Here is a 22,967-nt window from a genome sequence, read left to right as displayed (position 1 = left end):
GGGCACCTCGGGAGCCCATTACTGGTTGTTTGCCAACCATTAGCATACTGAGTAAATGAATCATAAATTGAAGGATCTACAGAGATGGTGTTTTTTTTTCTCATGCATCCTTCTCTTTCCTTCCACACAGGGGCCCAGAAGCAGGACCTTGGTAAGTGCACTCCCACCACCAGTGAGCAGCTCCCACTCTGCCCTCCCCTGCGGCCATGCCTTGCCCACTGCTCTCATCTATTTTTTGGCAGTAGCAGCCTCACCCTTCTTTGCTGGGATGGTTCTTGCAACTTACATCACAACAGCCATAGCAAAGGAGATGTTTCTGTCATATCTTTTGTTTTTGAATAGAGCCCATTTTTCATACTGGCAAGACTTACCTGTATAGCTATGAAAGCTTCATCCTGCATGGGCTGCCCAACAGAGGCATGGCAATGGCTGGAGTGAAGCTGACCTGCAGGGTGGAGATCAGCCATGTGTCTCACAGTGACCACCTTCTCCAGGTAAACCACCATGGACATGGGAACCCACTCACCCACCTGCGTCAGGTGGTGGATCTTACCTCTGGGCTGGTAAAATAACCAACAAAGGACGTAGAGCTCACATGAAAACTTAGAGCCCTGCTCAGTGCCAAGAAGACTCCATAAGCAGAATGTCAGACCAAGCAGCTTTGCCCAGGCAGTTATGATATCCCCAGCACAAGGAGAGGTGTGGGCATGGGCACTGAGCTTTGTATCCATATCCCCAAGTCACACTGGGGGAGAGGCGAGGGCATCACTGGAGTGTCTACAAGGTGCAGCCAAACTGCTTTTGGTTACAGGTAGTGACCTACAGACAGTACCACAGGCTTCCTTGCAGCCCCCACTTCTGGGTGGCGGGAGCCAGAGCTGCTCCAACTCTGTGGCCATTCGAACTTTTCCTTGACAAAAGCTGCCTTAGGTTCATCTCTATGCAGAATGACAGCAGGCAGCTGCTTTGAAGAAATGTCCTTAATATACAGTATATATATTAATATAGTTTCATTAAGGCAATATGAAACTTGAGTATGAAAATGAGAATTCATGCTTGAAATATCCATGATTTTCAACCTGGTCTATAGCCTGAGAAAAGCTCGGTGCTGGAATTCAGATATCACATGAGGAAGTCCCATCTGTCTCCATTATCTTCCTTTTGATGTTCTTCACATAGGCATTAATTCAAATGTGAAGGATTGTAATGGTAATGCTTGTGTTTGGCATAATGATATCAGATCTGGAAGCACTGTTACTCATCAAAAAGATTAAACCAAACAGTTTAAAATACTGGCACAGAATGAAAGGCAACAGAAAAAGGGATCCAGAAGACACCACGTGGGGAGAAAGCTGTAAGAGATGCCCTTAGCGTTCATCCTTGGAGTTTACTCTATCTGTACTCCTTGCATATATTATTGAAACAGCTTGAAGGAATACCTGTTATCAAACCTAACACACTGCTGCAATTGCAGGCTCCATGTACCTTGCTAGAGTTGCTATAACTTTAGCAATTGCAGACAATAGTCTTGAGTAGGATTTAATTTGAGAAAGGTGTCAAGAGGCAAGCCACCCTTGCAGCACTGACTATAAATGCCTAGAATAAATCAGAGCACTAAACCTACACCATTTCCCTCTATGCAGGAACATGTACTTTTATGTACAGGGGTGGGTGATGTGTGTGTATGTGACTAGATATGTATGTGACTAGATACGTACGTGCATGCAGGCATGTGTTTCCCACTAGGTAGCAGTCAAGGACTTGTATGCAAGCTTTTACAGCTTGGTAAGCTTAAAATGATGACAGCTGCATTCAAAGTAAGAGACTCAGCTCCTGCTGGCCCATCTCCCATGCGAGATCTGTGGTCAACTCTGCTTCTTCATCCACTGTGCCACAGCTCTGGAGCTCTGGGACCTGCCAGACCTAAAGCAGCAACCAAAATAGTCCCCATGTGTTTAAGTAAGCAGCTTGAGCAACGGCTTGGTTGCCTTGCAGACTGAAGGGAGATCTCACTGGACATGTGGGGAAAATGGGTGAGTATCCTTTCCGTACAGACTGCTGGCAGCTGGTGGTTCACTCACCCAGCAAGCTTCACCAGACTTGCTGAAGTGCTGAATGCTGTTTGCATAATCCTATTCTTCTGGCAGAGATCCTTCATGGAAACTGTGTTTTCAAGGAAACTTCCTAGGCCCAGCACAGGAGTCTGAGGAGGAAAACATTTCCTGTGGTACTGGACAAGTGGCTTGTGCCTGGCTATGGACTGGAAATGTCCAGTTTCCCTCTTATTATTGCACTGTTTCAAACTGATGGTGATAAATGTTTTCCTAATTTTGTTTACAGATTCAGTCACCGAAGCTGGAGGAATACAATGGCTTCTGGCCCACAGACTCCTTCACCCCGTCTTCAAGGCTCTCAGAGATCCTTGCTGCATGCTTCAGCCAAGCCTTTAAGTTTGAATACACTGAAGGAAGGGTTAGAAGTATTTTTGCTCCTGAGGACTGTCCCATCCTGTGCACTAACCTAGTGAGAGGGATTCTGAACATGGTGCAGATAACCATTAAAAAGTCACAAAATGTGTATGAACTACAGGAGGTTTGTTTTTTTCCATTCTAATTTTACTTTAATTCTTATTTTACTGTTAAATAGTAACTTGCCTGTACATACACCTCCCAGGCAATTTTCTTTAACCTATTTACTGCTGTTTCAAGTGGAAAGTTCATTGTGTTTAATCAATACTCACAGGCTGGGATTGAAGGCATCTGCCGAACCAGATACATTATCCAGGATGACAGCAAGAATAACCGTGCCACCATTTACAAAAGCAAGGACCTGACAGACTGCCAGGAGAAAGCGGTGAAGAACATAGGAATGTCATACATCCGCCCCTGCCCCACCTGCCCCCTGGTACGAGCAGTACACAGCTCTGCTGCCATGCTTGAGCATAAGGCACTGCTAAACACCATGCATCATGGTGCATGCTAGTAGGGAGTTTGACTCATTTGTGATGTGTGAGTAGTTAACTCAGTGATAGTTAACTACTGCCTATTCGTATTTCTGAGTGGGTCTCTTTGCACTTCTAGAAAATCAGAAACATGAAGGGCACGGTGATGTTCACCTACACGATGAAGTATGATGACAGTGGGACATCACTGACATCTGCTGCGTCTCAGCAGGTGTACCAGATCTCTCCCTTCAATGAACGCAATGGGGCAACAGCTATGGAGGCAAGGTAAGCACTGTGCGTGTCTTTATGTTAGCTGTGATTATCAGAACCAGGAGATGCCTAAAACATATTTACTGTTGATCTGTGAGTTAACAAGAAGCATCTGGCCTGTAGGCTGCAAAAAGCCAAGGCAGCATACATCCCTTGGAATGCTGAGCCAGATCCCATGCCCTGCTGTTTGAGCGGTTTGCTGGGCCACCTGAAACATTTACCCAACCTCCCAGAGACCCTGACAAACTCTAACAAAAGCTCTCACCAGTCCTATGACTGATAATCCTGAGCAATGCATAAACAGAGAAGTCCACAATCCATTTGCGGTCAATGCAATGGTCCTGCTGTGCGCCCCTCAGTCTGCTACAACTGCTGTACATGTCCTCCATATACACAACGTGGTTAAAGGCTACTGATGAATTTCCTTCTTTCCCTTGAAGACAAGAACTGTCTCTGGTCAGCATTAAAAGGACTCCTCTCAGTGCCCCAAAAATTCAGCTGCAAAACCAGGGGAGTCTTCGTTATCATTTCTCAGAAGAGCTACTCCAGATGCCAATTCCCCTAATAAGGATTAAAAATCCAGATTTACAGGTATTAGAGACTTACTTTTCATACTCTTTCATTATTTCTAAGGCTAACAGGTCAGCACATAATTATTTTAGATATGGTTCCTTCCAACTGTGTTTTTCCCATAGTTAACAGAAACACTGCGACAATTAGTTCAGAATAATGAGGAAGGAGCCACTACAGAAGCTTCAGCCAAATTCTTACAAACGATCCAGCTTTTTCGTATAGTGACCTTTGATCAAATTGAGTCTTTGTGGATGCTGTTTGGCAGCAACCCTCCCTACAGGTAACTGTATTGCCTTCAGCCAGGATTTCCAATCATAGGCACACTGGGCAATGGAGATAATGAATACATCTCTCTGTGGCAGGCACTGGTTCCTGAGCGCCACTTGTGCTGCTGGAGCTACTGACACATTCAGATTCCTGAAGCAAAAAATCCATGATGAGATGCTGAACATCTGGGAAGCAGCTGTTACACTCCCTCTTGCCTTCCATTTTGTTTCAATCAACAAGCAAACCCTAGAAATTGCCTCAGTGAGTACACATCATTCTTCCTATTTCCCTCTTACTCCTGTGAATTCACAGGATTATAAGTGAAAGACGCAACATATTTCCTTCTCAATTTTTAAAATGAAAGGTAGTAACAAAAATAGGGAATGCTGTAGAAAATGTTTCCAAACACTTGTTGCCAAAATTTTTCATGGCTTTGATATTTGAAATTAAAACCCTAAAATCCTAATGAAGTTGCTATTGAGAAATATATATATATTTAATAGACAAACTCATAGAATCAGACAATGGCTAAGGCTGGAAAAGACCTTGGGATCATCCAGCTCCAACCCCCACCATGGGCAGGGATGCCTCACACTAGACCATGTCGCCCAAGGTCCTGTCCAGCCTGGCCTTGAACACTGCCAGGGATGGAGCATTTACCAGCTCTTTGGGCAACCTGCGCCAGTGCCTCACCACCCTCACAGTCAAGAAAATCACGTCACGTAACCAAAATCTGAATACATACAGTATAACTGGAGTGAGTCCATTTACTTTTATTGCACCTAAATGACTAAAGTTTGATTTAACTTCTGAAAATGTTTAGGAAAAATCCGAAGAAATTCTATCTATTCTCCAGTCATTTTGATGGCATGGTTCTGAGTTATCAGCTGGGCTTAAACCATGACAATTTCTCAAATGCAATTTTCACTAAATACCACTCTAATTACTAGAGATACTAAAGACTACTACTTCTTTCTCCTGCAGACTTTTCTGACCTGTCCCCAAATCCGGAAATTACCAATGCATCGAGTAATTGTTTACCTGGGATATGGTAGCATGGTAAATAAATACTGTGCTCAAACATCAGTTTGTCCAGATGAACTCCTTCAGGTAGGTGACTCTCATTTCTTATTCACAAGGGGTGAAGAAATTGTTAAAATGACTCTAATTTAGGTCTCACGATGCTGGCAATTAGGAAACTCACTGTTTACAGGGAGGTAACTCTCCTCACTCTTAGCTGTGATTGCCTGCAAAATTACAAAGACAAAATGAAACCCCAAGCTGGTGCCTTTGAAAAGATCTGGTCTTAACAGTTCAGAATTTCACATGTAAGTGCTAGAAGCCTGTGGGGACAATGGATATTACAGACTACCTGAAACTGAGTTTAGGTATGACAAATTCAGGAGTTAAGCAAAATAGTTATGATTCTTCCCTCTACTTTCATATTAGGCAGAGCGTACTTAAAAAATCCATTAAAAAGGCAGTGTGAATATAAGCAAAGCTCTAGCTATGTCACAGGTTAGGGCTTCCAAAGAGGCCCTGCTACATAATTGCATATCACTATCAGAAATATTCAGGACATTGTCCTCTGACTATGGTGCTCTGGCTCCCTACTCAGAAGGACCACAGCACTGAGATGGCCTGTTGGTGTTTGATGTGTTGAAATCTCCCGAAAGAGTGAAACAAAGCCAAGCCAAGCCACCAGAAGGGTAATTCGTCTGCTCAGAACAGCAAAGCTGTTTAAGTAAACTTGCTATCACTATAGGAAGTGAAAAATACACAAGTGTAATCCTGCAACTGCGTAGACCCTGGGGGCTGCAGTCTGGCAGGGCCCATGGAGGTGGCCCAGGGAGCCACTGAACCCAGCAGCAGCTCAGGGCTGCTCTTGAGCTGGGAACAGACTCTTTGGTGCAGGCATCCACGTAGGATTGTATCCCATGCTCAGGCTCAGGCAAAATTTAAAGTCAATTACAACACTGTGTAAGGAGAAAACCAGGTTTGCTTGTATGTTCTGCATTTGGCATCCTGACGATGATAATGAGATTTTTACTGGGAGAAAAACTTATTCTGGGCTTTGTATCAGTTGTAGTAGTTCCGATTGCTATGGCAATGCATGTATTGCCATATTACTATAATATGCGTTATTACAAGGTCATTACCCAGAAAGATTAACACAGTCTGCTCTGTTTGCAGCCACTCCATGACCTTGCTACAGAAGCCACCAGCAAAGGTGATGCCAAAGACATGGCATTGGCCCTGAAAGCCATCGGCAATGCAGGAGAGCCAGCCAGTATCAAACGCATCCTGAAGTTTTTGCCAACATTTTCCCAGGCTGCAGCTTCATTACCAAACCGAATTCATGCTGATGCCATATTGGCCTTGAGGAAAATTGCCAGAAAAGCTCCTGCAAAAGTAACTGAAATTATCACTTAAGCGAATATCTTATGGGGTATGATTTGCATTGACTTAGTGATTCAGGAATAACAAAGCCATCAGGTTATGTTAGCAACCCTGGACAGATTTCTCAGCTGCCCCCACTGCAGTTTCCTGGTATCCTTGCTGACATTCTGGGAAAGAGGTTGCTTTACTCGCTGTAACACCAGGCCCACTACTAACTGTTGTTTCTTCCAGCCCTGTTCACTGTGAACCCAGCAATATCTTCATTTTCTGTGATATGTCCCATGCTCCAACTTCTAGGACTTAGTTCTCCACTCACTGCAGGTCACACAGGCACAGCTCAGGAAACACTCATCAATGAGAAGTTATAAGGTACTCACAGGCTGTATTTTCCTACTCTAGGTAAGGGAGATCACTCTCCAGGTCTTTATGGACAACACACTTGCTCCTAATGTCCGAATGGTGGCTTGTATTGTCCTCTTTGAAACTAAGCCTGCTCTTCCAACTGTAACAGCAATGGCCAGCTCGCTGCTGACGGAGCCCAGTTTACAAGTAGCCAGTTTCACATATTCGCACATGAAGGCTTTGGCAGCAGGAAGGATCCCACAGCTCTATAATCTGTAAGTAGAGGAAGAAATGCATTTTTTAGTAGCAAATCATGATTCTTTTCTTGCAGTTTTCTAAGAATTTGGACCCAGTTGGCTAACTTCATATGATCTTAACTCTTTATTACTCAGATCTGCTTCTTGCAACATTGCCATCAAACTACTGAGTCCCAGACTTGACAGGTTGAGCTATCGCTACAGCAAGGTCATTCATGTTGGTGATTATTCCTGTGAGTACCAGGTGCCTTGTTCACTGCTTCAGCTAACACAGCCAAATGCCTCTTACTGTGTTCCATGATTTTTATAAAAAATCTAATCACAATCTGTGAGTTTAGTGTACTCTTGGGATAGAAAAAGCACAAGAGCCTCCAAACATAAAAAAATCTCCTGAGGGTGTTGTACTACTCTCTGGGTATCTGCTGTGGAAAGGGGTGCCTGTGCATAGATTTAGGCCTCCTTCTTCAGTCACTGTGGTTGAGTTGACTATGCCCTAGAACAAAGTTCTCCTTTTAAGGCTGCAAACTAGAGGACCTGTGAGACTGAATTCTTGACGTACTCCTTGTGATCTACTACAGCATGTACCTGAGGTGGCTTATGTGCACCAGACACCTCAGAAACCCTAACCAAAATCTCTGCTGCTTTTTATTCCTGTCATAGCTAAATATCAGGCTGGTGCCATTTGGAGGGTCTATCTCATGAACAGTCCCAACAGCATATTTCCATCTGATATAATCACAAAAGTAAGAGGATATTATGCAAATACTGCAACGGATATTATTGAGGTAAGTATTACATTAAAATAGCCAGCTAGATGAAAGCCAGCCACAGACAGTATTACTTGTTAAGCCATTTGGACTGTGATGTAGTGTTTAATTCCATCTCTGGCTGTGAGGGCGGACATGAAAGAAAATTTAGATAATTATTATGATTTTACTTAAGTTTCTTTTATTTGGGCTTCTTGACACATACACTCATCAATGAACACATTCAGTATAGGCATGAAAATCTAAGAGAGCGGAGGACAGCTTATGCAGCAGAACACTCATCTGCCAACCTACAGTCACGTGGCATCTGGGGTATTTTGTGTAAGTACAGGAAAATAGCATCTGAAATTAAATTTCAGCCAGAAGTGCAGCCAGGGAGGCACGAAGCTCCGTGTGACAACAGGCAGGTATTTACACAGCTTCTTGAGCAAGCTTTGCAGCCTTGAGCTCTTGTGCTGCCCTAAAATTATCTCTGCTGACTAACTCAAAGCTGGCTCAGCACATCCTCAGCACCTGCAGGCATAGCCCGCAGTCATCTGCCAGGTAGACACAGCCTTATAAGTGCAATGGCTTCATGAAGTATGTATTTAGAGCAGCCTCAGTGAGTGTAATATTAGGTACAAAGGTTTTCCTCCGCTCTCTTGTACTTGATCTGTGACACCTGACTCTGTTTCTTACAGGTGGCTCTCCGGTCACAAAGCCTAACCAAGTTTATCAGCAATCAGAATATTCCCTTTGCCGAGTATGATACGCACAAGACGTTGAAGGAACTTGGTAAAACAGTATGTCTCTGCGCTCCCTTCTGACCTGTTTGCAACATAGAATTCCTGCCAGCACCAGAGTTGCATCACATCCCACACACCAAGCCATTCCTTTGATGTTTCAGTGAGAAAGGAGTCTGTCATTCTGTTTGGTTGTGGATAGATACATTTACACTGTACTTACACTGTCAAGAGATGCCATCTTTTCAGGCAACATGTGTCAGTCCTTAACGTACAGTACAAAAGATGATGACGGTGCTGGTGGCCAAAATTCATCTGTTTTAAAACATATGTTAAAACCCAGTTAGTGCTTGCTCTTCTTTAAAATTACTATTGAACAAGATTTTTGTTCATGAGTTCTTGGGTGTCACCCACCACTTACAGCAGCAGAAATTACCAAGTCCTTACCTCAATGTTACATAGGGAAACTCCCACTGATGTCAGATCTGCAACCTAAGAAAGGCCACATTGGGTCAGACCTGTAGTTGTCTAATATTTTTTTGGCAAAGGAACCATGGTTAGCATCCTTCAGATGGGATTTACTCTTCACTAATACATTACTGTATTTTAAATGACATCATCTGCTTCTTCCCTTTCTCCCCATCTCTCCTTAACACCACAGCTTCTGGGATGGAAAGAACTGCCTCCCGAGAACCCTCTGGTGTCTGCTTACATCAAGATACTGGGCCAAGAGATCGCGTTTGTTGACATCAATAAAAATGCCATTGAGCAGACCATGACGGTACTGACAAGACTGTTGTCTTTTCTGTCTGCAATGCTCAATAATTCCCCTTCCTTGTCTCTTCTTACTTTCTAACCCAACCCATTTCTCTGTTTTCAGAGTCTAACTGGATCATCAAACTGGCAGGTGGTGGTGAAAAAAGTGGTGGAAGAAGTCCAGAGAGGCATTTCAGCCCGATGGACCCTGCCACTGATGGTAGGCGAGCTGCGGCACATTGTCCCCACGGTGGTCGGCGTCCCACTGGAGCTCAGTCTGTGTGGTGCCATGCTGGCCCAGGCTGTGGCCGATGGTGAGCTTGGGACACCCAACTGAGCAGTCTCCCCAAAATAATTGTGGGTCCAATCCCTCTGCTGAAATTGAATCCCTCTATAATCTTGAAAAATACTCTTGTAATGCGGAAACATTAGTGTTTAGCTACCTCCAAAGGGTTTGACAAGTAATTAGCATATTTCACCTGGGACATATTTGTATAACTCTGGTTTGGAATAGCAATCTTTAAATAATCATGTAAAGTATTTCAAAAGGTAAAAGCACTGCTCTCATGTGTTAACTACTATGCTCATTGAAAACATTGCATCTCCAGCATTTACTCTTTCTCTGTTCATGTAACTCCTGTCTGTCTTTTGCAGTGGATATACATATATCACCACAATTATCTGACGACTTCAGACCTTCACAGCTGTTGGAAACCAACATGGATATTCATGCTGACATCAAGCCAAAGTAAAAATTACATATAGTTTCACATATACACAAAAGCATTAATATTAATATTAATGTTTATGTTTATGTTTTTATTTCTATTTACTTACATTTACATTTATATTTGAAATAGATATGTGATCTATATATGTTGTCATATATGGGTCCTGCTTGTCCCAGATTTGGGATGGCTGTGCTAATCCAGAGCAGTGGAGTTGTGAGAAAGCAGCACAATCACCTGATGCTTCACAACCCTGCAAACACAGCAGTGTGCACTATACCCCACAGGATGCTGTTGTGTTCTTCCATTGCTAAAAATGCTCACATCTGTACCTGTCCTGTGACTGAAGATAGTAAGCTGTGAAGATAGATACATTTTCTTATGCATGAACAGATTTTTACATGTTCAACATAGAATCGCATCACCACCTGGCACAAGCTGGAGGAAAAGGAAAGTATTTCTTCATCTGCAAAAGCAAAAACAACAGTGCTGATAATGATAATAATAATAGTTATAATAATAGTAAAATAGGCACAATCTGAAGCTAGAAGATTCTGGCATTAACTTGTCTGCAGGCCATATATCAGTGACAAAGTGGTAAGAGGGTCTGCTAGCTTTGTTCATCAGATAAACCCCTTCACTTCTTCCAGTGGCACTTCAGCTTTTTCTTACCCTGTTATGGTACATCTCTTCATCCATCAGTGGTGGCTCTTACAATAAAGAGAACAGCATGAAAATGAAATTTTGCATTTCAAAGTAAAATATGTGCATATTAATCTGTAATTATTCATGGTTTCGTTTCCACTCCTTCAGGACATATTTTCATATGATTGCGATGATGGGGATTAATACACAATACTTTCAGAGTGGTCTTGAATTTCACGCAGAGTTCAGTGCCAACACTACGACAAAATTTGATGCCAGGATCAATATGAAAGAGAATAATCTGAAGATTGAAACCCTTCCCTGCCGTCAGAAGGTTGAGCTCGCAGCTGTGAGGTACACAGCTTGTGGCATTTTGCTTGTTATGTGTTACTGATTGTGAATTATAAAACCATGAACATACAGCTCTTTGTTAGGGTCTACCCGCACCTTGGCAGCCACAGAAAGCTTAGTATTGTCTTTTTTGCACCAGCAAAGTCAGGTAAGCAAAATCAGATGATGTTACTTGTGTGCCATTTATCATCTCCACAGGAGTGAAGTTTATGCTATTTCAAGGAATATAGAAGAAGATTCTGAAAAGAAATCCCAGATTCTTCCCGAAGGAGAACTACCAAGTATCTCCAACCAGCCATTTCAGCCACCAGAAAGGTCTCCAAGACCTAGCAGCTGGAAGGTAAGGAGGCCTCTCACCATCTGTATTGCAGAGAGGTAGAGAACATACAGCTCCTCAGAGGGATTGGGCACCCCCAACATAGTAGCTGGTTAACCAGATCACAAACACAGAAACAGAGATTCAGCTGGTGCCTGGCATATCCCATACCAAGCCTAACAAGTCCCAGTGGGTTCAGGACACGATCATGCGCATTCTGCTCACTATCATCATATCATGCAGGTAGGGTTGCTTTGACAATAGATCTTCATATTTCTTTACAGTCATGGGGAGGGTGAGTGAAATTCATAACCTTTGTACAATATCCCTTTTTCTCTGAGCCAGAGCAATACGGAAAAGATGGCTCTTGAGCAGAATATACATTTTTCTTCCCAAACCCAGAGGTAATCCCTGCAGTGGGTTGCAGAAACCCATTCTCTTACGTGTTCTTCAGCTTCTGAGGCTGGCATGAGAAGCCTAGGTTGACTTGCAACAGGAGGGCTAGTAGCCCAAAACTGATGCAGAGAGATAGCCCCTCCAAAGAGCCCTCAGAATCTCATGGGGAAGTGTGTTTGTGAAACACTGCCTGGGAAAGGCTGATCAGCCCTCTTCCACAGAGCACGTTGGAGGAACCCCACTGCTTCCAGTGCTTGGATCTCCAGTTTCAAGCACTGCTTCCTTACGTAAGCAGGATTGTCATCATTCTCTTCATTAATAGGAGGAAGTATTTTAGAAGCGTGACTTTTTTTTTTTTTTGTGGAAAATATCTTTATTTGCCATATTTTGTTTAATGCAGCAAAGCAATATTCCTAATGTGATATCCAAAGGATACCAGCAAGGCTCAGAAGAGGCGCATCACCCCAGTGTAGGAGGAAGATTTTACACACGCACCCTCTGTAGGAAATTTGAGAGTTTGGGATGTTCTGCTTGTCTCAGCCTAAAGTCACAAAATTCTGCTTTCTTAAGAACCACCCATCTGCACAAACTGCTTGGAGAATTTGAAGCCAAAATAATTTTGAAGCCAGGTACAGTCACCACAACAAGCTTTTCTGTCAATCTCAGTGAATGCTGCTCAAGCAGCACAACCCTGGGATGTAAGTATCTTTACTTTATTTAGTTCACACAGATGCTGATATTGACAAAATTCAGCTGGAAATTCAGGCAGGATCCAAAGCAGCTTCCAAAATAATTGATGTAGCAAGCTCAGGGTCTAAGGAAGAGGATGAGACAACCCCGTACAAAGATATTAAGGCTAAACTAAAGAAGATTCTAGGCATTGAAAACGTGTTCAAGGTAAGAGGTTCTGAGCATGGGAGGGGGAAATATTTTCCTATAAATGAAGTCAAGGGTTTCCAGTGTGGAGGAATGGCTTGGGAAAGCAAGGATTTTAGCTTGGAGGAATGGGGTTGGCTGAGTTCTGGTGCACCTTCTGCAGTGTGCAGGGCCAGGAAATTGTATTTCTTTGAAAGCCTGCGGTGAGCAGCTTGTCTGACACCCAGAGAAATGTTACAGAACAAGCTATAAATACATAATGCTTTGAACTGTTTTTGGAGGTCTCAAATAAAACACGGCGCCACAGGAAACGGGTTCACAGAACTGAAGAGGCTGCAAATAGAACCCTCTGGGCAGATCCCAGTGCACCGCCCCTCTCCAGTTCATTCTCTTCTTTCACTGCTTCCTCTGCTGATGGTAAAGGGCCTGGAAATGAACACAAGAGAGATGAAACAAGGCAATCTAGGAAGAAGCGTGGCAACAGCAGCAAGAACAGCAGCAGAAGTAGCAGTGGCAGGAGAAGCAGCAGCAGCAGTGGCAGGTCTGCTAGCAGTAAAAGCTGTAGCAGCAGCAGAGAAGGCAGCTCTGGAGAGAGGCACTGCAGTGGGGACAGTAAATATTCCAACCAACAGGTAATTCACACAGACTGGACCTTTTTATATTTCTTGTGGTGAATGTTTTATACATCAGGAAATTGTGCCCATAGATATGGACCAAAGAAAACCAGACCAGACTATTGAGGGTCGCTGCTTGCTGCAGGGTGGATGCGGTAACCACCTACCAGAGCTTTTCCCCCTTTTTAACCTGTCTGGTTCTCTGCAGCATTTCAATTCACATGTTTCACATTTCAGAAGGTTTCAGCTTAAAATATTTAAAAAGAAAAGAATTTTGTTTTGCTTTTTTTTTTTCTCCTATACTCAATACTGGACTTTTTAATACATTTGTCAAAAGTTAGCTCTTCATCTTCTTTTACATAGTTCTTACATTCTATCTATTTTCACAGGCAAGTCTACCTATTTACCGGTTTTGGTTCGAACCAGCAGATGACCAGGTACAGTCACTGTTTATACCGTGAGCAGGGCCTACAACTGTTCTCACTAGCTTTCCTGCTATTAGAACTTACTTCTCTGAGAATAAAAGTACAAGAAATTAATTCTGCAACAACTTCTAATGGTAAGCAACTTGCTTCAAGGTGATTCCCTGTTTTTGTAGGAGCCAGGAAGGGAAGCCCTGAACAACAGCATGGGCTCCTCTTCTTCTTCAGCTAGTGATGAAAGCATCTTTAGAGCTCAGGTGAGTGTCTTAGCCTACAACAACAACAAAAATGTTTACTTTGGATTTCCAGTTATTCTATGTTTATAACAGAATAGGGAAAATATGATGATTTAGCATATTAGATAATATACAGAAATTAAATTGTTTCCTATTTTGTAAAGATGAGCACATTGGATAGCCATGGAATGTTTTTTTAATATTCATCCAAAACAGGCTACGTTTTCTAATAAAACTGGAAAATATTACCATTTATGTTGAAATCTGTGTTAGCCAGCAATTCTCTACAACAATTAGAACACATCAGGTGCCCTGACCTGCTTATCAGAAGCTGTTTTCAGATGTACTTTTTTTTTTTTGCATATCTCTCTGTAAAAGCTCAGGAATTGGCTTTGCCACTCTTTTAGGTTTTCACTGCCAAGCACTTCTGTGCGTGATACTAGGACCATACAAGGCTTTTGAAAAGACCCTGATTTTGCAGTAAGGCTCTGACTTTAGAGCAATCCAGGTGTTTATTCAGGAATGACTGCATGGCACAAAGTTAACGGTACCTAGTCCTTCTTTGAGAACTTTTGTAAGAACAGATGGAATCTGCAGCAAATTTCATCAAACAAAATTTTCACACACTTCAGACAGGGACCTACATGTCTACAAAATAGTAAGCATTACTTTGCAGAGGCACCCCTTTTGCACCAGCAGCTCACAGCTGTTAGTGCAAGTAGCTTGCAGAATAAAAGCAAACAGATCTACCTTTTCCTCCTTCGTCTCCCTGTCCCATTTCCACGTAACTTGAATTCACCTCTCTTGTCCATCTTTTCACCACATCACTATTTTCCTGAACTCTTCCCAACACTACTGCTTTACTTACGCAGGTCATGACAGCTCTCCCTTGAAAGACTGTGGCAAATCTATATATGAACTGAATAGATCAAGTGATGATCTAAGATGCTGTCCCATACTTCACATAAAATGACTTTCTGAATGAAACTTTTCCTTTATAAATACTTTTTTGTCTGTGGTTTTAATATAGTAATTTTAATGCTTTATGTCGTTGGTCTCTACCTTCTCTCTATTGACGTAAGCCTAAATTCCTGGGAGACAGTAAGCCACCAATACTGGCTGCAGTCCTTCGTGCCATCCACAGAAACAAGCAGCCAACGGGATTACAGCTTGTACTGTACACTGACACACAACGCAGGAGATGGAGGGTACAGATGTTCGTTTCAAGCATCACAATATCAAACAGATGGAAAGTCTGTGCTGATGCTTCAGTAATAAATGCCCATAAAGTATTGGTAAGTTTAAAATAACAATCAGCTCAAATGTAAATGAAATAAAATGATCTTCCTATCTTTTATACTAGTACATATATATTCTCCTCTACTAGGGTTTTCTTAAATGGGGTAAAGATTGCCAGGACTACTGGATTGCTACTCATATTGCAACAGGACAATTTGCTACTTACCCAGCTATGCAGATGAAGCTGGAGTGGCCTAAAGTACCTTCAACAGTCCGAACAACAGCAAGATGGTGAGATTTTACTTTAATTTTTGAAATAATCACCTGTGTCAATGCTCTGGATAATTACAGATTCAGTTCTGGAAAAATTCCCCTTAATCAGTATGATTTCTGTGTATTCATTCTCTCAAAGCATACACATTTCTGCTTGCAGAAAACCACAAGAAACAAAGGGGAAAATGGGGTTCACCTAATCTATTGTAGACTCTTAAAGTGCCTGAATTAGGAAATTGGTCTCCTGATGCTTCCTATTTAATGGGGGGTCAAAGCAGAAGCCTAACCTTGGTTCTGTGAAGGAGTCTGTCTCTTACTGACTGTACAGGAAAAGCAATTTCCTAATGTAGGCACCTTATCTCAGCTTCTGAAGAAGGTGATACAAATACTTCCCATAAGGTTTACTGCCCACTAAATAGCAAATATTGTGTGACTCGTAGTATAAGGAAGCTGTAACTGCTGGATTCAGTTCTGTCTATCCATATGCATGTATCAATTGTATTCGTTCATTCATTGTATTCATAGATGCGTTTGCCCACAATAATATATAGATCCATATCAAAGCATGGTCTTTTTTCATATCGCTGCCAAAATACGAACAGACGCAACAACTCGGCTATCTAAATATGCATGCAAGAAAAGCTTTCCCATTAAAGACATACAGGTGATTTTGTTAACAAATGTCTACCAAAGGGGTAATTTTTTATATTAGATTGAATTACCTGAAGTGCTATTATCTGCCCTTATTAAACCATCCAACTGACTATCCTGGAGCGAAGCCACAGAACTCAGCTTTTTTTCAGCTCTGAGACTATGCCTTTTCTTAAAGGAGTATTTTCTGTATTTCTCTATTTGAGTCCATGCACGTAAAGGAACCCAGTTATAGAGATCCCTCTGTAAACTCATTGACAATCTTAGTAGGCAAAGGATCCTTGCTAAAGATACCACTGCTTTACAGGGGTATTTTAGTCTGAAGAAATAATAACCAATTTTTTTCAAAGACAGATCATTTTAATGACTTTATTTCCTTTTCTAGGTTCTATTCATTTCTTCCAGAAGCTGCATATCTGCTTGGTTACTCTCAAAGGCAACAGTACAGTCCCTCTTACCAGGCAACCCTGGTTATGGCTCTGACATCTCCCAGAACCTGCAGTGTGATCCTCAAGCTACCTGAGGTAAATATTTCTGCTGTCTTCTTTCCCAGGGCATCCAGGTGTTACGAAATCAAAGGTTAACAGTTTAACTCACTGTTTGTTTGTTTTTTTTAATTTATTAAGCTATAAAGATGTGCCATCACAAGGATATTACATTCACACAGTTGGTTCCATTGTGAAAATACCTTACAACATATTCCCCTTTCTCTTGTAGCATGCAAACACATGAAATAAGAAACAGGTTACAAAACAACCATCACGATTGATAGCATGTTAACAATAACTTATTAAAAAGACCACCTCTCCCCAAATCTTCAGGAAGATGATAGGTTTTCCTGTGTCCTGGAAAAGATATTAAGACCAGGCTGCAGAGAAGCATGATGGCCAAATAGCAGCCCTCAATGTATAGGCAAGGAGAGGGTGTGCATCTCAGGTAAGGAAAGGAAACTGTTCAGACTGTGAGCAAATGTGATGTACAACTCCACAGAAAGCAACAAAATAGTGAATATCAAACGTAATTTATAGCACTGCTATTCTATAGATTACAGATGTGTCAAACTGCTGTTTCATGCTGTACACAGAGGATTTGATTTAATTTTAGCTCTCACCTAAATCTAGATTCTAATTTAGATCTCAGTCAGTACAGTCTTCTTTGACCATTATAGAAAAATGCTATCTTATCTCTACACCATATTTTGCATTTACATTGATGTTTGTTTTCTAACTGATTTTCAGCTCACAATCTATGACAGAGCCATCAGGCTTCCCCTGCCATTCCCTTCAAGTCCAGGTACACTGCTTACAACAGTACCATCCCCTGACCAGAATGTCTTTATCCAAGCAACACTTTTAATCACTGAAAACCTTAAAGGTCAGCAATTAACTATCTGCACAAGCATTGATTGACTTTGCACATTTTGTAAACATGATTTATACTTTGACATAGCTTGAAATTATTTTACATTCACTTGAAAAATGAGTTGGACTTCAGATAGAAATAAACAAATCTGTATGAAAATCTGTGAGGCTGCAAAGATGTAAAGGAAAGGAAATTTTTACTAGTAAGATTAAATATTCACTTGCCTGCCTAACAGTGATTCCAATGCATCCATTCCCAAATGCATCCATTTCATCTGCACGGCAGAGATTGCTTGTGAGGAATAAACGTTACAAAATTTGTGAGAGAGACATCTGAGTGACCCCAGATTTGGGATGCTCTGCTTGCTTAGTGCTGATAGTGCAGATGCTTCAATAGTATACACATTAATTTCACCTCCTGCACTTGATTTTGAAGGGATTACTGTTTTATTAATGCTGTATTAAGAGCTAATTACTTTATACTTACTTTAGGGAAAAGCTTTATGTAATCCTGGGATAAGGAGTCACATTTTTCTTGAAATCAGTGGGCTAATGTCATGCCTATGCATATTTATTTGATAAACACCAAAATTAAATTCATATTAATCAAAATTGATGTAAAATAATTTCCAAACAGAGATGGTAGGATTTCTAGCAAAATACCATACAGTGAAAAAGAGAGAAGTTTACTCTAGTGTGGCTTTTTTTTTTTTTTCCCATCTTCTAACTACTTCTAATCCTTATTAGGACTCAATAAAGGTGGCAGCATTTTAGTAAATTTCCTCTAGTGTTAGTCATAGAATCACAGAATGTTTTGGGTTGGAAAGGACCTTAAAGCTCATCCAGTTCCAACCCCCTGCCACAAGCAGGGACATCTTTCTCTAGACCAGGTTGCTCCAAGCCCCATCCAACCTGGCCTTGAACACTTCCAGGGATGGGGCAGCCGCAGCTTCTCTAGGCAACCTGTGCCAGGGCCTCAGCACCTTCACTCTCTCAGTGAAGAATGACACGTGAGTTGTTAACATTTGAGAAATTCTTTTGACTACAACAAAGTTACAAAAGCCAAAAGCCCAAAGAGAGTTGCACCAGCACCAGCTGTGAGCACAACTCACCTCACGCAATGCTTGAATCAGGAGTGGACTGCCTGGCTGTCTGGGGCTAGCAAAGTTCTACTTTTGCATTACTGCAAATACAGTATTTCTTCTGAAAGAATCAAATTGTTTTTATGTGGGAATAGGTAAAACCAGAAAACGGGTCTTTTTTATTAATATTATTTAAATTACAACTCAGAATAACTGTCTTATATGAATTATAAAAGGCTTGCTTTTGACTGGTTGGGTTTTTTTTTTTTCAGCTCGTTGTTCAGTTTTCCAAAATGTCATCACAACCTTCAATGGTGTTAAATTCAACTATTCAATGCCTGCAAATTGCTACCATGTGTTGGCGCAGGACTGTAGTCCAGAACTGAGATTCCTGGTGATGATGAAAAGACCTGAAGAGTCTGCTGACCTTACAGCAATAAATGTCAGGCTTGCCAGCCAGTAAGTAACTGCAAACTTAATGACAAATAGATGTCAAGCTGAATACCCTATAAATGTGAAGACCAGATTGTCAGAGCAGATTGGTGCTAGCTTAAGACTCATGCAAAAACTACTAATGTCAATGGAATGATTTCTAGGAGTGCCACTGGGATCTGGGACTTTGCCTTTCAAAAATGCTTCTAAAATGTATCTGAGATTGACCAGTAATCTGAAGTTTTTACTGCCCAAAATTCATCATTAATTTGCTAGCATTTAACCATCTCATTTCAGTTCTTCGTAATTATGTAGACATACAAACTATAAATTCAAAAGGGACTATTGTAATCATTTAGTCTGGCCTCCTACACTAATATAATTATTAGAACTAATTAGCACCCACAATCATGTCAGCAGAGATGTTGAGAAGTGGACATGCCTAAAAAGGAAATTACTTATTCCAGATTAGAGGCACTCTCTTAGGTCATCCCTTAGCTGGTGCAAAATGTTCTAATCTATTTGAAATTAACTTAAGAGCCATCACCTCTGCCATCATAGCTTCTTTATAATCTGATACTGTAAATTGCATGGGATTATGCATACCAAAATCATTGTAGTGAGTGTTCTTCAAAGCACATAAATAGGCTTTGATCTGTAAGGTTTCATTACAAATAATTATTTATTTCTGTAAATTGCGTGACTAACTGTGCCATCATGTTGGAGAAACAGAGAGAAACTAGTATACTCTGCACCTGTTTTGTGGAAGAATGAAGGATGCTTGTTTCATAGACTATCTTTCACGCTATCCTTGTCACTGCATCATTCCTGACTGTTTCATACAACCCTATGGATGTGCTTTCGGTATGCCTGAGCTTTGTATTTCTTCATTAGATCAAACACTGCTCTGAAGAAAATACTATAATGCACAGACTATTCAAGCTGTAAGAAAACTGCCGTAGGGTATCCAATCTTCCTTTGAAATGTAAAGCACCTTCAATTAATGCGAATGTAACAGCAATTACACTGTTCCACAGCAAGGGTCCCTGTGGCCTGCCTGAACCATGGCCACAAGCAGACACTCAGAGATGAGTAAAGGTGTATTGTGAGCATTCTTGGCATGCTTTCCTGGGCTTTCTCCATCTTCCTCCCAATAGGTAGCAGGTGATTCATGCCAGAATGATATGAGCATCCTTCAGTGTTGGTTCTATCAGAACTAGAAATTGTGAGCTGAGTAGGGCAAAGGAGAAGCATTTGTTTATATTCATTTCTTTTACTTAAAGTGAGATTGACATGTATGTTTCCAATGGACTCATCCAGCTGAAGATTAATGGTGTTCAAGCCCCAACAGACATTCCATACACATCTAATTCTGGTAAGAGACCCATCCTTATATTTCACTTCATCTTTTCTGAGCTTTTGAAGGAGAGCACAGGATCCTGCAAACACTTCTCAAGATAAAGATTGCCCTACTTTGAGAAACAAATAGGTGATTTTAATATACCTTCATGCTAGCTTTCATAAGGGGTGGCCAGAAAGGTGAGCAAAGAAGATGCTGATCCTGTGCATCTCTGCACAAGCCAAACCATGCAGGGTCATACACAGTACCTTGTGCTGGTCACAAAAACCACAGAACAAGTACCTAGACATGCCCTGGCCGTGGCCACTCTTGTCACAGGGCTTCAGGGCAAGGGCAGTAAGTACAGTCCTTCTCATTTCACCTATCTCTTTCATGATACATTAGACATGCATTAAGTTCCCAGGAATTTAACGAGTGGTTCAGGTTGGACCCTAAACCAGTAACTTCCTTTTAAAAGAAATCCCTTTTTGCTTTTCGCTGCAGATGCAAACATGCTGATTAGCAGTGAAAAGGAAGGCCTGTCACTAACAGCTCCGGATTATGGCATAGATAAAATATATTATGATGGCCATAGACTTGAGGTATTTTTTATATTATTATTAATTTCAGTAGGTTTATTTTCAGAAGAAAACCAATTAAATGCAGCTTTTATTTCCACAAAGATTCAGGTTGCTTTCTGGATGGCTGGAAAAACATGTGGTATCTGTGGAAAATATGATGCTGAGAAGGAAAGGGAATATCAAATGCCCAGTGGATATTTAGCTAAAGATGCAGTGAGTTTTGGTCAGTCCTGGATCATCTCAGAAGACCCCTGTGCTGGAGGTACTAACATATATTAATGTCATTGCCTTTGACTAATTAATTAGTCACATGAATAGATGATTTATCTTAATTGTAGCACAATCATCTTTTGTTTTACTGTTTTTGTAATTAGTGGCCATAGACTAAAAATCTGTTCTTCCCGAGTTTGGTAGTTCACTGCAAGTTCTGCTTTTGTTGCATTTTTATATCAACTTTCTCTGCACTACGTAGTTACCTGAAGTTTGTGTGTTCCAGATAAAATTATAAACTTAGAACTCCTTAAAATGATAAATTAGTACAAAAAGCAGACAGTTTGACTTGACAAAAGATGTTTTGTGACACCCTTAATAGTTTCATACTTTATTTCCGTTCTGCTATTTCCAGACTTTTAGTTTCTCAGAAAAATAAAAAATACAAGTATCTGGCCCTGGCTATCAAACTTGAGGGCGTTTGAGGTGGGAAATACCTGATTTATTTCCTTAGTCTGAAGATGAACTTAATCTGAAACCTTCAGCCCACAAATGGTTGTTCTTCCAGCTCCTATATAAAACCAACATGACCATTTTGGTAACATTAGGGTCCACAGCATTTTATGTGGAACCCAACCCTCTGGGTATGTGGTGGCCTTTTTGGAATATATCCTATACTCTTGGATAAAGCTCCCGGGGGGGCTGGTTCAGGAAAGCCTGGATCACAGAAGCTTAAGGACTAAGCTACTCAGCCATGGCAAAGGTGTGATGCTAGGTACAGCACAGAAGTGGATATACAGATGTCCAGGAGCCACTACTGCCCCCAGATGAAGTCCTGTCACAGTTTGGGTAAAGTTGAATGTCAGCTGGACAAAGTTTTCACATGTATCTTGTTGGATTCGGACACCTGTGTCCTACCTAAATCTCATTTGGCAATCCTCTGTCCTTGGGACTGTGCCCCATATGCACGATTTTCTCACAGCCTAAGCCACTGACAGAAAATTGACTCACTTCAATCATGTTACTTTCAAGCTGGTTCATCCCTTGGTCCTGGCTGTTGCTAACTCTACAGATTAAGTCCATAATGTAATTTATATAAACTTATACAAATTATGTAGGTGCTTTAAGAGAATTCATGTTTTATAGCTTGCAAGCTGCAGCGCAGATTTGTCAAAATTGACAAGCCCGTCGCATTTGACAAGGCGGCAGCAAAATGCTTCTCCATGGAGCCCGTTCTACACTGCGTAGAAGGCTGTTCAGCAACCAGGACTCTTCCCGTCTCCGTGGGCTTCCACTGCGTGCCAGCTGGTGAGTGCAGAACGGGTACTAGTGCACAGCACAGCCACTGTGACCGACTGTAAGAAGCCTGAAGGCTGACCACACACAAGTACCTCAATGGACAACCCTCCCCTCACACTACTTCTTTTTTCTTCTTTTCTCGTTTACAGACTCCGTTCTCAGCCTGGAAGGGCAGAAGAGGCTAGACCAGAAATCCGAGGACGCCGTGAGCACGGTTCCAGCTCACACAGCGTGCTCCTGCCAGCAGCAGTCCTGCCCGCCGTGAGGCTCCGCTCCACAGGCTCCGCTCGCTTCCGGGTGTCGGTGTCAGCCCGAACCGCCCGAGGCCCTGCGGCACGGCTGGTTTGGGCAGCGAGAACAAGGCCCTGTCCTCTTCAGGAGACCGTTCTTCTCTAGTTCTTCTAGAGACCGTGACAGTACACCTGGACACCCTTCGCGGGGCTTCATCCTTTAATAAAACGTTGGTCTCACAAATGGGTCCGCCAAGACGCCTCCTCTCTATACCAGCACCTCCCCCAGACTGCGCCTCCCAGCGCCCTGCCGGAGGACGTTGGCCCACCCACGACTACCCCAGTGTGAAACCTCCTGCCCGCCCCTCACTCCGGGAGCCGCCGCGGG

General features: G+C 41.9%; 1 protein-coding gene across 4 annotated transcripts; it reads left to right on the top strand.

Moving 5' to 3' along the window:
• The first annotated feature begins 51 nt into the window (after nucleotides 1-51).
• On the top strand, nucleotides 52-22,829 carry LOC133268475 (vitellogenin-2-like). 4 transcript variants are annotated; one of them, XM_061451638.1, is made up of 34 exons: nucleotides 52-151; nucleotides 343-494; nucleotides 2,341-2,592; nucleotides 2,743-2,904; nucleotides 3,081-3,229; nucleotides 3,655-3,805; nucleotides 3,910-4,067; nucleotides 4,150-4,315; nucleotides 5,039-5,164; nucleotides 6,248-6,466; nucleotides 6,854-7,071; nucleotides 7,189-7,286; nucleotides 7,714-7,838; nucleotides 8,501-8,602; nucleotides 9,204-9,323; nucleotides 9,423-9,612; nucleotides 9,953-10,046; nucleotides 10,840-11,025; nucleotides 11,221-11,362; nucleotides 12,135-12,363; nucleotides 12,456-12,631; nucleotides 12,892-13,242; nucleotides 13,614-13,661; nucleotides 13,823-13,903; nucleotides 14,965-15,177; nucleotides 15,270-15,412; nucleotides 16,431-16,569; nucleotides 17,284-17,419; nucleotides 18,761-18,947; nucleotides 20,204-20,295; nucleotides 20,764-20,861; nucleotides 20,943-21,102; nucleotides 22,197-22,358; nucleotides 22,499-22,829. In XM_061451638.1, exons 1-34 carry the CDS (start codon nucleotides 85-87, stop codon nucleotides 22,612-22,614), a joined length of 5,208 nt encoding a protein of 1,735 aa, XP_061307622.1. In that variant the 5' UTR covers nucleotides 52-84; the 3' UTR covers nucleotides 22,615-22,829. The 4 variants fall into 4 exon arrangements, with proteins under 4 accessions (XP_061307622.1, XP_061307621.1, XP_061307623.1 ...); XM_061451637.1 differs by having other exon boundaries at nucleotides 22,197-22,407; XM_061451639.1 differs by lacking the exon at nucleotides 22,197-22,358.
• The last annotated feature ends 138 nt before the right edge of the window (nucleotides 22,830-22,967 follow it).

This window comes from Pezoporus flaviventris, unplaced genomic scaffold, assembly GCF_033815535.1.
Source record: "Pezoporus flaviventris isolate CSIRO_AGI_PZ_B2104156 unplaced genomic scaffold, CSIRO_AGI_Pfla_v1 ptg000013l, whole genome shotgun sequence".
Classification (NCBI taxonomy): domain Eukaryota; kingdom Metazoa; phylum Chordata; class Aves; order Psittaciformes; family Psittacidae; genus Pezoporus; species Pezoporus flaviventris.
The sequence above is the reverse complement of the archived record's forward strand: the minus strand, read 5'-3'. Positions and strand labels throughout refer to the sequence as shown.

Coding starts and splice junctions, on each gene's coding strand:
- LOC133268475 (XM_061451637.1), top strand. CDS start 85: ATGGTGTTTTTTTTTCTCATGCATCCTTCTCTTTCCTTCCACACAGGG. Junction 2,905..3,080: donor CCTGCCCCACCTGCCCCCTG/GTACGAGCAGTA, acceptor TTGCACTTCTAG/AAAATCAGAAACATGAAGGG. Junction 8,603..9,203: donor TGAAGGAACTTGGTAAAACA/GTATGTCTCTGC, acceptor TTAACACCACAG/CTTCTGGGATGGAAAGAACT.